The 15623-nt window shown below is 43.7% G+C and overlaps 1 protein-coding gene across 1 annotated transcript in view; it reads right to left on the bottom strand.

The window, feature by feature from the left end:
• The window catches only part of Iars2 (isoleucyl-tRNA synthetase 2, mitochondrial), a 39788-nt gene extending 27030 nt beyond the window's left edge, over window positions 1-12758 (bottom strand). The window contains exons 1-11 of the mRNA XM_075989401.1: window positions 12401-12758; window positions 11180-11302; window positions 8583-8742; window positions 5887-6035; window positions 5357-5406; window positions 5162-5271; window positions 4990-5080; window positions 4588-4703; window positions 2951-3120; window positions 1670-1760; window positions 945-1096 (exon numbers count right to left, since the gene is read on the bottom strand). Coding sequence (XP_075845516.1) covers window positions 945-1096; window positions 1670-1760; window positions 2951-3120; window positions 4588-4703; window positions 4990-5080; window positions 5162-5271; window positions 5357-5406; window positions 5887-6035; window positions 8583-8742; window positions 11180-11302; window positions 12401-12655 — 1467 coding nt within the window. The 5' untranslated portion in view covers window positions 12656-12758. The remainder of the gene's footprint in view (window positions 1-944; window positions 1097-1669; window positions 1761-2950; window positions 3121-4587; window positions 4704-4989; window positions 5081-5161; window positions 5272-5356; window positions 5407-5886; window positions 6036-8582; window positions 8743-11179; window positions 11303-12400) is intronic.
• Window positions 12759-15623: the final 2865 nt, after the last annotated feature.

Consider the following 15623-nt stretch of genomic DNA (forward strand, 5'->3'; position numbering starts at 1 on the left):
AAAATCGACTTATCCTTTATGGGAATGAAAAATAAAAGCACTACCTGTCACATGCCCACTTTACACAAGGAAAGGAAGTATAAACCTCTGTGGCAGATCTGCCGAGGACCCTAACTACCAAGCCGACGGATGGACTGGCCAGTTCCATCAGATACTTCAGCTGCCAGCTGCCAGGCACAGTACCTGTGCATTCACCCTGGCTAATCAACACGCATGGATGCATGTGAAAACATAGACACAGACAAGTGAATTAAATCAAAGAGCTTGAAAACCTGCTAGGTATTTGCAACACCAATTATAAAATTAGTTAATTTACAGCAACATTTAAGAAAAATTGAGTGCGTTTGTGCATTAGTGCATATGCCTTAGGGTTACGGGCAGCTGTGAGAAGACTGAAGCGGGTGCTCTCTACAAGGGCAGCAAGTGCTTTAAATCACTGAGCCATCCCTCTACCCCACAACAAATTTTTAAATGAACTGAAATTTTGTTTTGTTTCCTTCTTTTTAGCAGTCTTAATTTCAAGGCAACAAAGGACACAAAAATTTCACAAAATACATATGAGGGAGAGTGGCAGACATTGGCCACGGAAACCGACTGGCTTGCTTCGGCAGGCGTTACTGCCTGAACTGGATGAAGAGTCATCAAACTGAGGTCCTAGGAGGTGCCGCAACTCTTAGGACACTAGACACAAAGTGACCAGATGAGTCACTTACGCTCTTTAAACTTTATTTTTACACATGTAGAACAAAAGAATCAGGTATGGGATCTTTTCATGACTAAAAGTATATAATTTTAGGAAAACAAGCCATAAATCACAATCAATAAATCATAAATCCTCTTATGCAGCCCCCATCCCAACCCAACACACACCTCACGCACACCACACCTACCTTTTTACTGTGGGAATAATCAGCCCAACCCTTGTAGCAAGAGGCCTTTCCTACCTTGGCTGTAGCCTTGATATCTGTAATGTTTATAAACCACTGCTTGCTGGCCCGAATCACCACGGGCTTCTTAGTTCTCCAGTCACAGGGATAGCTGTGCACCACTTTCTCTTCTTTCAACAAATTCTTTGTAGTCTGAAGCATCTTTATAACTTAAGAAAAGTTCCCATTAGACAGAACTTAAAAGTATTCCGAAAAAGTTCACAGACCCTGAGGCTTTTGGGAGGAACTGGACCTGGATAGAGGCGCCAATGAAAGTGGCTCTTCCCCGGTGTGGAAGGGAAGGAGACACCAAAGAAAGAGGCCTGTCCCGGTATGGAAGAGACAGAGACATTGAATCAAACTGCTCCCTCCTAAATCCCTAAGGACAGAAGGCCTCCAGCTGATCAGCTGTTTGTGAAGAGGCTTCCAGAAAGAGCAGGGAATGTCTAACTCACAAGCAACACCCACCCCAACCTTGCTTTCTATCCCTTCACAGAAGCAATATGCCGATGATCTCTGTAATACCTCCCCAACAAGAACCATGACTTCAGTGACTGGCTATATCTGCAGAAACTAGAACATAACTGAAACAGAAGACAGTAGGTCTTACGGTTCCTTTTCAACCATATGGCTAACCAAAAGGTTCGTTATGACTAGAAGCGTGGGCACTGACTGAACAGGGCAGGGGTCCTACTGTTGGTCCCTAACAGAAACATCCTGGGCTACCAGCAGATGACACCTACCCGCATCTGTTCCCTCTTCAAGTACAGCCTTGTTCTCGAGTTCAGGGCCTGCAGCATCAGTGAACACTCCACTTTCATCCACTAAACAGTCCTGCAACAAACCACTTGACAGAGTTAATGCACCGAGACACTTCACCTTATGCCGATCCATGGTACAACAATAGTCAAAGCACCTCAATACAGAGTCCACCTTTTCTCTACTTAAAAACCTGAGTATTTCTTCCTCAGTCAATAGAGATTCCTGAATTTTATATATTTAAATGACCAAATGTATTGCTAAAGCACAAGTATGCTAAAACACTTTTAACCGCTCTCTCATTTACAGGTCACTGGCCAAGAATCGTTCTTCGCCTGCACCCTTCTTAACTAAATGGAAAAGTTGCTTACTAAAGTGTGTAAAATAAGCATAGGAGTTTAGAAAGGGCAAAGCGTAGCCATTCCCTCCAAGTGCTTAATGAAATCTACTTGCCATTGTTCAGGGTGTGGGAACAATGTGTCGATGTGACTCAGCACTGAACTGGTTTGGTTCAAGACAACTGTGGGAAAAATGTGAACCGCAGGAAAGCAACAGGCAAGCAGAGCCAATGCATCAACTATTCAGCTTCCGAGTACAAATAAGAACCAGGCCTAGGCTACACTATAGGTGGCTAAATGTGCACAAGCAGTGTGTTTTGAAAAATGTACCTACCTCAATTACAAAATACTTTTTGACTAAAAACTGTTAAGGATCATCTGAGCTGTTGGAAAATGTGCTGGACCATCTGGTGGCTCACATCTATAAATCCACTTCCAGGGGATCCAGTGCCCTCTTCTGGCCTCCGTGGGTACAAGACATACACACAGCACACAGACATACATGCAGGCAAAAACAAAACAAAACAAAACAAAAAAACAAAACTACACACGTAAAATAAATAAGACTAAGTTTTTAAAAAGTGTGCTGGATTTGATTAACACAGGTTTGCCCCAAACTCTCAATTAGTAAAAACTGCACATCCCTGAAGAACAATAAAGTGATGCACAATTAAGGATGGTCGGTGTATATTTTAAAAGTGGCTTGTGTAATAATGCATGTCTTCAGGTCTAATTCTGTTCTGATTCTGTGATAATTCTGGAAACTTTCTCAATTAGTATGGATTAATAATGTTTCAGGATGTTGCACAAATGTAATCATTTCACAACTTAGCTTTGATGACAACAACTGTTATCACCAAGAAACAAAGATGTTAGGAGTAATCATTTTCATTCTGCAAGGTGAATAATTAAAAAGAGAAACAGTACCATAGGGAGGTTGTGCTGAGACGCTACGCTGTAATCTTCCATACCGTGAGCTGGGGCAGTATGAACCAATCCTGTTCCTTTGGCCATAGTCACATGAGCAGCAGGTAAAAGAGGAGACTCTTTATTGGGAATTAAAGGGTGACTACAAGTACCACCTTCCAGATCTACACCTGCAGGTCAAGAAAAGCACAAAGAAGAGTTTTACATGCAGGGCTAGGCTACAGCTGAGTGGCAGAGCATTCTTTCCGTGTACGATGTCCTGGGATCAAGCCTCATCAAATCTTTTTTTTTCCCTGTCAGGCAGGATATCAGAGCCCAGGCTGATCTCAGATTCACCATGTAGCTGGGAATGACCTTAAATACCTAATCCTCTTGCTTCCACCTCTCAGTTGCTAAGATAATAGATGTGCACCTCTAGACTCAGCTAGCATCTTTATTTCCTTGTTCTGGGAATGAAATATGTTAGGCAAGTGCTCTGCCTCTAAGCTACTTAGGTCTCTAACAGGATGAAACAGAGCACAAGACTGGATGCACTCAAAACTGGCCTCCCTCTGAAGTATGATGTCCAGAAATCTATAGAATGCAGATGATTACAGCATCCACTTAGAGCACCACTGTTGGGATAAGCAGCTACACATACTGCCTCACAATAAATACAAATTCTACCAGTTTATCTGTTGTTCTCTTCTACAGCAAACACATAATCAAACGGAGTCCAAGAAAACTTAAGGAGGCCCTGTCTCAGAATGAAAGCAAAAAGGAGCTGGGGCATAACCCAGTGGTAATGCACTTCCAGAGCAAACTCCAGGCTTCCAGAGCAAGCTCCAGGCTTCCAGAACACGCTTCCAGGCTTCCAGACCAAACTCCAGGCTTCCAGAACACGCTTCCAGGCTTCCAGACCAAACTCCAGGCTTCCAGAACATGCTCCTAGGCTTCCAGAACACACTCCAGGCTTCCAGAGCAAGCTCCAGGCTTACACAACATGCTCCAGGCTTCCAGAACACACTCCAGGCTTCCAGAGCAAGCTCCAGGCTTACACAACATGCTCCAGGCTTACTGAGGAATCCCTCAAGAAAAGGGAACAGACTGGGTCCTCTAGCTCATCTAGTACACCATCAAGGACCAGATATCTTAAAAACCCCAGCCCCTGCCTGCCTCTTACACCTCCCTTTGCATTCTGATAGGTTGTGTGTTCATCCTTCTAATTATCTTACACCTAAATAATGAACTTAAGAGGGTTTTATTCTTTAGCTAAGTGATCATTCCATTTTTAAAATTATGTTTACTATAAGATTATATTTTAGCAAGAAACTCAAAAGATATTATCATCTCTAAGGATCACAATTTATTTTAAATACCCCAGACCCCAACAGTTATATAAATCAGTCACTGCATTGAAGTCCCAAATTATTACCCATAAAAAATTCTTCTGATAGAAGTACTGTCTTTGACAGTACTCAAGAGACAGAGGGACTGTGTCTCAAATATACAAACTACATATACCTCTTCATGTCTTCCCCTAGAAACAAAGATGCCACATCTGCTTCAATTCACAGTGGGGAATATCCAAGGAACTACGAAATGCCAACCAACCTAAAATTTTAATGACTGACAGTTGGACATCTATAAATCCTCACCTGAAAATGTTGAAATAACTTCAAATGTTGTTTCCAAGGTAGAAGCAACAGGTGATATTTTATCTTCAGCCAATATGTAGACGTCCCCAGATGTGGAACACTTGACAAGAGCATACCTGAAGATGAAGTTAGAGGATATCAGCCATGAAGAAAGACAGCTACCGTTAAATGAGATCACGTTAGAGAAGCCGACTTCAAGGTTGGAGAGCAGTTCACGAGACACTCCAGACTTCACGTTTGCTTCACTTTCCCACAAGTGAAAGGTCCTCAAATGCATTATCTATTCTTGAGTGTAGGAACTAAATGATAATGCACTGGATTTTAAAGGGGTCATGAGAATGAAACAAATTTTATATGAATCTTACTTGTGGGTAAAATAAAAAGATATAACCAACTACCTACTTTGCTTCTGACATATAGCAAACAGCCTGATTGGCAGGAATTGTCCACGGCTGGGTGGTCCAGATTACAAAGCTAACGGGGGACGAGCCATCTGTGGGAGTCAAGTTGTAAATACGTTAGCAGCCATAATAATTCCATAGCATTAACAAACTTGAGCTCTGGGTAAACCTACCTGTAAGAGATGCCAACTTAGGAGGAGGTTTCAAGAGAGGGAATCTTACATATATCGACCGGCTAACATGCTCAGGATTGTACTCAAGTTCTGCTTCAGCCAGCGCGGTCCTAAGATTTTAAAGGATCATACATAAACATGCATAAGTTTCACAAGTGGTTCCAGCCTTTAAATTACCGAAGAATACATACATACCTTGATGAGGGAGACCAAAATACTGGCTTGTAAGATCGATAAACCAAGCCCTAGAAAAGACAAAGATCAGATATTTTTGCGGGTTGGTTTCTGTCAACTTGACACAAATCTGGACAGAGGGAACATTAACTGAGAAAATGCCTCCTCCAGAGTAGCCTGTAGGTAAGTCTATAAAGCACTTTCTTGATTAACAGTTGATGCAGAGGGGCCCAGTCCACTGTGGAGAGCACCACTCCAGAGCAGGCAGTCCTAGGGTGTATAATAAAAAAGCAGAGCAAGCCTCAGGGAACCAGACAGTAAGCAGCACTCCCCCATGGCTTCTGCTTCAGTTCCTGCCACCAGGTTCCTGCCTTAGATTCCCTCAATGGACTATGGCAGAGACAAGTAAGCCAAATAAACCCTTTCCTCCTCAAGGTGTCTCTGCTCACCGATTTTCCTCACAGCGAGGACACTAACTAGGACAATACTGAGGCTGAAACTGTTATGACATGTACTTTAGTACCCTGGGAAGGAAAAAATTACTTTGTTACCTTATCATACATTTGGTAAAATGTTCTCAGCTGCTTGGCTTCATATTTTCCATCAAATGTATAGTAGCAGTTATTCCAATCTGCCATCACCCCCCAACGAGCAAACGCTGATTTCTGCTTTTCAATTGCGGCTTTAGCAAATGATCTAGCTAGAAAAGACAAGGCAGGAGAAAGAGAAAGCCTGTGAGAAACCCAGTCTGGCCTACACTCACTATTTAGCCCAGAGTGACCTCAAACTCACAGCAATCCCCCTGCCTCAAACTAAGTGATAGGATTATGATATAGTCACCAGGCTGACTTTTTATATTCTTAAACATGGTTTATTACATGCTTCTCTCAACAGAAGAACTCTTGTTTACCCAGGCTGGCCTCCAACTCACTCTGCAGCAATTTCTGATGCTCTAAAGCTGGGAGGACAGGAATAGGCTATCACTTCCAGTACCTGCAGTGCAGGTCATCGATCATAGGGCCTCATACATGGCAGACATGCACTCTTCCTACTGAGCTACATACCCAGTCCTCAGAAAATTCTTAGCAGAAAGATTATTTGAAAGCATTTAAAACATAGGACAATTCTTTGTTTAATTAACTCAAATTTTGCTGGGCAGTGGTAGCTAGTGCCTTTAATTTCAGCATTCTGGAGATAGAGGCAGGTGGATCTCTGTGAGTTTGAGGTCAGCCCAGTCTACAAATTGAGTTCCAGGACAGCCAGGGTTGTCACACAGAGAAACCCTGTCTCAAAAACCAAACAAACCAATAAACAAATAAAAACTGGAAAATATTACACATTATTCCTTATAATATATACTAATAGTTGCTGTGGGATGCTTTTGTACTCCATAAAAATTTGTCCCTTATATTGGTTTAATAAAATGCTGATTGGCCAGTAGCTACACAGGAAGTATAGGTGGGGCAACCAGACTAGGAGAATTCTGGTAAGAAGAAAGGCTCAATCTGCAGTCACCAGCCAGACACAGAGGAAGCAAGATGAGAATGCCTCACTGATAAAAGGTACCAAGTCTCGTAGCCAAATAAAGTTAAGAATTATGGGTTAATTTAAATTGTAAGAGTTGGTTAATAATGAGCCTGAGCTAACAGGCCAAACAGTTTATAATTAATATAAGCCTCTGTGTGATTCTTTGAGACTGAATGGCTGTGGGACCGGGTGGAACAGAAACTTCTGTCTACAAATAGTAGTAGTATTATACTGTGTGTATGTGTGTGTGTGCACGTGCATGCATGGGCATAGGCCACTTTCTGGTTGGGTTTTCACCATGGGATCTGGGGACCAAACACAGGGGTCAGTCATTTGCAAGTGCCTTTTCCTGCTGAGCCATCTCACTAGTCCTCCTCATTATGTCTTAATTTAAGAAGTGGCCAGAGAATAATACTCATTCATAATCAACCCCCAAAATTATTCAGAATATTAATTCTAAGGCCATGTGAATGTGTTCCAGAAGGAAGTAAAGAACCTTCATATGTCTGATACCTTTATGGCTGATACAGCAGTCTGATAAACAAGGAAAAGAAAGCCCCTTTGGCCATACCTACCGAAAGAAAGAATCAAACAAGGGACTAATTTAACTCAAAGGGGTCTTGGTAGTTGTTCTGAGTGTTTGTTTGGTTTTCGTTTTAAGTCCATGCTGACTTCAAATTCACGATCCTACTGCTTAAGAGCCTTGCACGCTGAGTTTATAGGCTTGCACTACAACTCCAAAATTTTAAATCCATGTATTTTAGGACTTTTATTTTGTTCCTAATTTTAACCAACAAGTGCCACCCAACAAGAGTAAAAACAGCAACTCAATAATGATAAAAAAACAAACACTAAACTGAAAACACAGTTGCAAAACACACTCCAAATTGTTCCTTCAACTTCCAAAGAGAAATTCTTACAAAGTCAATTACAAAAAAAAAAAAAAAAAAGAAAGAAAGAAAGGCCCAAGGATGGAACTAAGAGTGTGAGGTAAATGGGGTAAACACAAAGGTCCTTGTCTCCATAAGACAAACCCCACACTATGTCTGATGCGAAGCAGTAAGCACTCTACAGGTCTCACTGCAACCAAAACAGAGCGAGGTTCCTTTGGCAGATGCTGTGGATAAACTTTTTGTACACTGTGCCAAGGAGCCTTCTGATTGGCTGAATGAAGAGCCGAAGGGCCAATAACCAGACAGGAGAGAATAGGTGGGACTTCCGGGGACAGAGAGAACTCAGGGTTAGAATCCAGGTGTGCAGGAGATGCCAGCAAGACATGGAAGAAGTCAGACATACAGAATGGAGGAGAGGTGAAGAGCCATGTGGCAGAATGTATATTAATAGAAACAGGTTAATTTAAGTTATAAGAGCTATTTGGGGACAAGCCTAAGCTAAAGGCAAAGCTTTCATAATTAATAAGAAGTCTCAGCTGGGCGGTGGTGGCACACGCCTTTAATCCCAGCACTTGGGAGGCAGAGGCAGGCGGATCTCTGTGAGTTCGAGACCAGCCTGGTCTACAAGAGCTAGTTCCAGGACAGGCTCCAAAACCACAGAGAAACCCTGTCTCGAAAAACCAAAAAAAAAAAAAAAAGTCTCACTATCATTATTTGGCTGGTAGTCCACAGAAAGTCTGACAAGAAAGACCTGCTACAAGCAGAGCCCTGGTTTTATAAGAGGCTGAGCAATCATAGTATCAGCTTAAAATGAAAATGGAGTTTACCTTTCTTTCTGATTTCCATGGCTGGTAGAGTCTGAGCATTTACACCAAGCTCTGATAACACTTTTGTCTCAATGGGCAACCCATGGCAATCCCAGCCAGGCACAAAATGCACTTTGGAGCCTCTCATCATATGGTAACGGTTGGCGATGTCTTTCAAAATCTGCAGGGATGAAAGTGTGATCACCATCCAGAACACACACCGCTCATAATCAGATTCTTTTAAAAAAAATACCATTTGAAAGCATAAAGTCTGATTTAAAGCATTTCTATAAAATAACTAATAGATGTGCAATATTTACACAGAAATAACAAAGACTTGAATTCCACAATACTAATAATATCAAGGGGAAAAATCAAACAACAGAATTACACATGAAAACACATCACGTACCAAATTTCATTATCTGTCAAGTTGAGAGAAGGGTGTCGGCCCATTCTACTGTTTAAAGAAATACTTCTGGCCAGGCGGTGGTGGCGCAAGCCTTTAATCCCAGCACTTGGGAGGTAGAGGCAGGTGGATCTCTGTGAGTTCGAGGCCAGCCTGGTCTACAAGAGCTAGTTCCAGGACAGGCTCTAAGACTACAGAGAAACCCTGTCTCGAAAAACCAAAATAAATTAATTAAATTAAAAAAAGAAAGAAAGAAATACTTCTGACCTTCTAAACTCCAGAATATAATTAAGTCAGTTAGAAATTTTTATTTTGCTTATGGAAATATTAACACAGACAATGCAATCCATGTTGCTCACACTTGCTGAGCACAGACTCCTGCAGAACTGATACTGCACCCAATAGATGGGATATCACATTCAACTGCTTGGTGCTAAAGGCCCTCACTAAACTGCAGGCCTCATCAGCTCCTGAGTCACCCCTCTTAGCTCATCTTAAATAAGAGCAGGCAGGGTCTTTAAAATGTACTACCAGCCAGGCCAGAGAGCACAGGTCTGTAACCAATCACGGGCTAACGCAGGAGGACCCCAAGTTCATGGCCTGCTTGAGCTAGAGTGTCAACAAGGCTAGCCTACACAAATGTGTGAGACCTTGTCTCAAAACAAGAAAATAAGGACGCGGCAGGTGGCTCAGCACTAGAGTACTTCTCTAGCATGCATACAGTCCAGGAGTTCAATCCCAGTTCAGATAAGAGTGTGTGTGTATGTGTGTGTGTGTGTGTGTGTATGAGAGAGAGAGAGAGAGAGAGACAGAGAGAGACAGAGACAGAGAGACAGAGGGTCCCACACTCCCCAGCATGATGGTCATGTGGTCATGGACTCACCCTCTGAGACTGGAAGCCCCAATAAACTCTCTTTTACAGTTGTTCTCGCCATGGCGTTTTGTCACGGCAATAGAAAAGTAACTAGGACCGCGTCTTTCATTTTCCTATCTCAGTATTCTTTCTCTGAGACAAAAATTGTTTCAGGTACCGAGGAGACAGCAGTAAACAAGGAAGACAAGTCCCATTTTCCAGTGGAAAATGAAATTATATCTTTATGTCCACTCACTAGAAGGCAAAAGTCAGGTTAAAGGGCTAGAAAATAATTTTGGAGCTGGGCGGTTGTACTTTAGTTGGTACGAGTTGAGAGTTCACAACAGAGAATGTAAGTCATTTTTGTCACCGAGGAAATGCACATGAGACAGGGGAAAGGAGGTGAGCCCACACTCCCTGAGGAACAAGACCAAATCCCCATGATTCCCCTGCTGCTGACAGAGCTCCAGGCAGGCAGGGAGGAGGCAGGTTTGCATTCTTGGAACCAGTCCTGTAGTCCTGAGCCACACGACACTGACTCCTGTCTTTCCGGCTCCATGGTGGAAGGGAAGCATTCCCTCAAGCTGTTCTCTGTCTTCCATGTACAGACAGTGCTACATCTACCCTCCCACCGCAAATAAGTCAATATATTTTAAAATACAAGTAGGCATAATTTTAAGTACAATAAGCTTATCAAATCTGTGGACTACTGGGTATAGTGGTGCACATATGTAATGGCAATATTCTGAGGCAGAGAAGGATCATGAGTCTGAGGACAGCTCAAGCTACTCGAGAGATTTTATTTCTCAAAAAAAAAAAAGTAACATAGTTGAAGCAGTGTCAGTGGACAAGATACTCTTGAATATAGCTCATCTGTCAGAAATTTAAGTGTAATATAACAAAAAGCTGAAAGGAAACACACAAAATACATCGGGATGCAACTCCCTGGTAGAGTACTTACCTAGCACAAACAAGGCCCTGAGTTTCATCTCCAGCACCACAACAAATAAATAAGCTCATTAATAATTCATTTATTCATTATTAGTAATTCATTTATTTGCATAGGCCAATGCAACTTTACGTAACTATCACACAAGTAGAATACGCTCTTTTGCAGAATAGTTACTTTCAAGTTCTTTTTTAAAAAATATTCATTTATTTATTATGTATACAGTTCTGTGTCTGCATGTATGCCTGCAGGCCAGAGAAAGAGAGCACTCATTATAATGGCGGTGAACCACCATGTGGTTCCTGGGAATTGAACTCAGGACCTCTGGAAGAGCAGCCAGTGCTTTTAGCCTCTGAGCCATCTCTCCAGCTCCTACTGGCAAGTTTTATAACCTGAATTATAATTACCTTGTTTAAGGCATGCCCAACATGAGGGTCACCATTTGCATAAGGAGGTCCATCATGAAGACAAAATTCAGTCTTTACTTTTCTTTCTCTTTGCCAGGAATAAAGCTCTGAAAACCCACATTTCTGTTTAAAAAAAAATATGTTTACATATCACATAAATCCATGCTATGGAGTCTTATCGATCCTCAGATACTATTGATCCATTCCAACCCACTCAACTCAGAAATGTAACTGGAAACATTTCTGGAGGGAACCAGTATTGAACATTTTCAGTAGTCTTCCCGCCCCCAATAATCCTTCAGATTTTAGATGACAGAGGGGCTCTAAATTCTTGGCAAGTCTCTCAGCATCCACTGCCTCAATCCAGCCCTGAGACCGGTCTGTCCATCGCCATCCCCCCACTACCACCACCCAAAATAAAACTGGTAACTTATCCTTGCTATTCTTTGGCCTCAATACTTCCCTAAATTCAAAGAATATTCAGGCAAACTCTATCCACTTAAGTAGTATTCCTGGTTAACAGGGATATTTTAAAGACTGTAATGTTATAGACACTAACATTTGAGTCTCAATGAGAAAATTGAGTATGATATTGGAGATATATATACACATATATATGAGATACACAGGTGTACATGTGTGTGTGTATATACACACACTATGATATATGACATAACACAGTTTACAAAAGGGACTCAGAGAATGACTACTATTTTGTCCTGCAAAGGAGGCATAATTCCAGCGAAAGGCCTAAACATGTTACTGAGGTGGGCTTCAACTTTCCTTCTTTGCTAACACTTGAATTATTTTTTTCAAGACGTAGGTTTATTTTTAATTATTTCTGTGTCATGCATGTTGAGCGCAGATGCCGGCGGAGGTCAAAGGCACTGGCTCTCCTGGAGCTGGAGTCAACAGGTGGTTGTGAACTGCCAGACTTGTGGGCTGGGAACCGAACTATGATCCTCAGCAAGAGCAGCAAGCGCTCTTAGGCGCTGAACCATCTCTCCAGCCCAGACGCTGGAATTTTTATTTACATGCTGGTTACTTTCTGATAAATGACTGGAGAATGTGCAAAGCTGACTCGCTTGGTGCCAAAGTCGGAACGCGCGCTGCCTGGCACTGGGCTCTGCTTAGGAGGCCCGCGTGGGAACCCCAGCAGCCCGGAGGGTTCCGCAGAGCTGGCCCAGCACCCCGCCCTGCCCGGGTGGCCGCGCCCGGTACCTGCTGGATCTCCAGCTCCATGTCGGGCTGCTGGCGGCCCAGCAGCTTCATGGGGAAGGCGGTCTGCGGCAGCAGCACCGTGTCGCGGTATCTGCCGCTGTTCGGGCTGCTCTGAGGACTATCCGCCCCTGCCACCGACCGCACCACCAGCCTCCGATACCCCAGGCGGGCGGGAAAGCGGGCCGGCCTCCAGAAGCTGCCGGCGGCGGCCAGCGCCGCCGCCCCGGGCCCGTGAGGGCACAGCCCCCAACGCATGGTGGGCGAGCAGGGGGACGCCTCGGCGCGGGGGGCACGGCAGCAGCCCGGGATCTAAAAGCTTGAAACCCCCGAGAACTCAACCGCGTGGGACTGCGCACGCGCGCGAGGCGGAAGGGGCGGGGTAGGGGCGGGGCCTTCCGGGTTGGAGGTCGGCGCCGCTCCTGGTCCTCCCCCAGGTCAAGCAAGGGTGTAGAAGGAGTGGGTCGCGGTCAGTTAGCTCTCCTTGGTCAGAGACTTTAGTTAAGCAATTTGTCCAGCGTCGTAAACATAACTAGTAGCGGAACTAAAACCGTGCAGTGGTGGCGCAAGCATAAAATCCCAGCATTCAGGAAGCAGAGGTAGGCGGATCTACGAGTTCGAGGACAGCCAGGGCTACACATGTACACGGCTGTTATTTTGCCATTCCTTTACTACACTTAAAAAAAAAAAGTATAAAAGTTGGTACAAGTCAAGATAAAGTAGAAAAAAGGCAAAAGGTAAGCATTAACAAACAAACAAAAAAAAAAAAAGTCAACGAATGTAAAAAAAGATGCTCAGTTTTGGAAGCCGAGAGGACACATTCATCTCATAGAACAAACATAAAGAAGTTTGCTAGCAAGTGTTGGGAGAGTGGGAAAGTAGACTGCTGGATGTAGTGTTCCGCGTGTGATGCCTTTTCCTGTTTCCATGGGTATGTGTGGTACGTGTGTGTGTATGTTTGCATGTGTGGGTTCACATGTGGGTGTGTTTGCGGTTGGGAGTCATCTTCCATATCTCTTCCACCGTACTCACGGAGTTAGGGTCTTTCAATCAAAGCCAGAATTCATCCATATGGTTAGTCTCACTGACCAGCAGGCTCTGAGGAGGCCAGGCTTCTCCAGCTGGACATTTAAGTGGTTTGTGAGTCCTCGTGTTTGCACCGCCTTGGGATGCACTTCATCTCTGAACGGCGCTTTCCCGTCTGGGAGCCTCACTGATGGCAGTCTTCTCACTGCAGGGGGACCCCCTACCCCTGACACCACACACACACACACACACACACACACACACACACACACACACACACACCTCTTTACAGATCCACTTGCTGCATTCATTCAACTCTGCTGTTTCCTGGGAAACCCTAGGAGAAGATACAGTGCAGAGTGTGCCTGTGGACCCTGCATTTTGCTGACTGAACTATATGCATGAGATAGATTTTATTTGTGCTTATTTATGGCGGTTATTATACAATTACAATGTATTAGAAAAAACAATGTATGAGGGGTTTTTTGTTGTTTTTGCTTTTTGAGACAGGGCATCTCTGCGTAACAGCTCTGGCTGTCCTGGAACTTGCTTTGTAGACCAGGCTGACCTTGAACGCAAATGCCTCAGTGTATGGTTTTAAAGGATGTATATTGTGGATACTTTTGCCACACACAAAAGGCATGTCTGTGAGGAAGCAGCTGCCATATGCTCTCGCTGCCATGGAAACACCTAACGCCATGTGTTCCCTGCAATGATGAACTCTGTCTCAAACCATGGGCCAAAATAGCCCTTCCTCCCCCTAAAGTGTTCCTTGTCAGATTCTTGGTCCCAGCAAGGAAGTAAGTAACTAATATCCCATTGTACTCCGGCACCTGAGGGCTTTTTGGTTTGTTTTATTATTTTTCTTTTTTTCTTTTTTTTTTTTTTTTGGTTTTTCGAGACAGGGTTTCTCTGTGGCTTTGGAGCCTGTCCTGGAACTAGCTCTGTAGACCAGCCTGGTCTCGAACTCACAGAGATCCGCCTGCCTCTGCCTCCCGAGTGCTGGGATCAAAGGCGTGCACCACCATCGCCCGGCTGTTTTATTATTTTTCATGTCCTTATTTTAACTGTGAGAACAATAACATTTATGAATGACTAAAATGAAAATAACTGCGGATGGGCCCTGCCAAAATTCACATATTTGTGTTTCTCCAAGGTTTATGTTAAGATTCTAAGCCACAGTGGTAGTATTTAGAGGTGGGGGGGGTCTCTCAAGAGTGGTTAGATCGGGGGGCAGTCCTCAGGAGTGAAGGTCCCAGAGAGCTGCCTCTCCCCTTCGTCCTATGACAAGGAGAATGTACCATCTATGACCAGAAGATAGACCCCTATCAGACGGTGACTCAGCATGACCTTGCATGACCTTGGACCTCCCAGCCTCCAGAATGCCTTGAAATAAATTACAATTATTCATAAACCACACACAAAAAGGCATGTCTAAATTCACAGAGTAAATGAAATAAAGTTCAAGTCTTTTCCAACCACAGCTATATGGAAATGGTATAAGTTGACATTTCTTGCCGGTGAAAATAGGGGTGTGTTATGGTTTGTTTATGCCTGTTATCCCAGTATGTGAAAAGCTGAGGTAGGATTGCCATGAGTTCAAGGCCAGCCTAAGTGGGAACCTGACACTATATATATAAGTAATGGTTTGCTTCTTATAACCAAAGTTCGAGAGTTGCAGAAAACACACAGAAAGAAATAAAATGTGTTCATTACCATCCTCACAAAATAGCCACCTGAGATTTTAAGAGGGGAAAAAAGTGTTGTTTTTATTAAAACGATCCCGTAAAGGCAACTCATAAAAGACAAGCCAGGCTAGGTGGTGGCATCTGTGCAATTGCAGCTAAGTTAGGAAGGAGTGTGGCTCAAGGCTAGTCTGGGCTACCTAAACCCCACGTCAAGAAACAAAACAAGCAGAGCTGAGAGTGGTGCAGCCTCCGGGGGGCTACAGCTACACCTCACCCTGGCCAAGGTGCCACAGGGATGCCAGGTTTGCATCCCTGAGCCTGTGTTCATTCTGAACCAGGAGCTAGGAAGGCAGCCCCTAGGGAAACTCTGGCTATGCTGTCTGGGCAGAGCAGGGCATAGCTAATTGCCCTTTGCTGAGATTCCCCTCAAGTGACCAAGGTTCCAAACTTCGGAGAAGAAACAACAACAAAAAGAAACAAAACAAGTAAAAACTGTTGCTGAGGTGAAGCTC

Source organism: Microtus pennsylvanicus, chromosome 10 (genome assembly GCF_037038515.1).
Source record: "Microtus pennsylvanicus isolate mMicPen1 chromosome 10, mMicPen1.hap1, whole genome shotgun sequence".
Classification (NCBI taxonomy): domain Eukaryota; kingdom Metazoa; phylum Chordata; class Mammalia; order Rodentia; family Cricetidae; genus Microtus; species Microtus pennsylvanicus.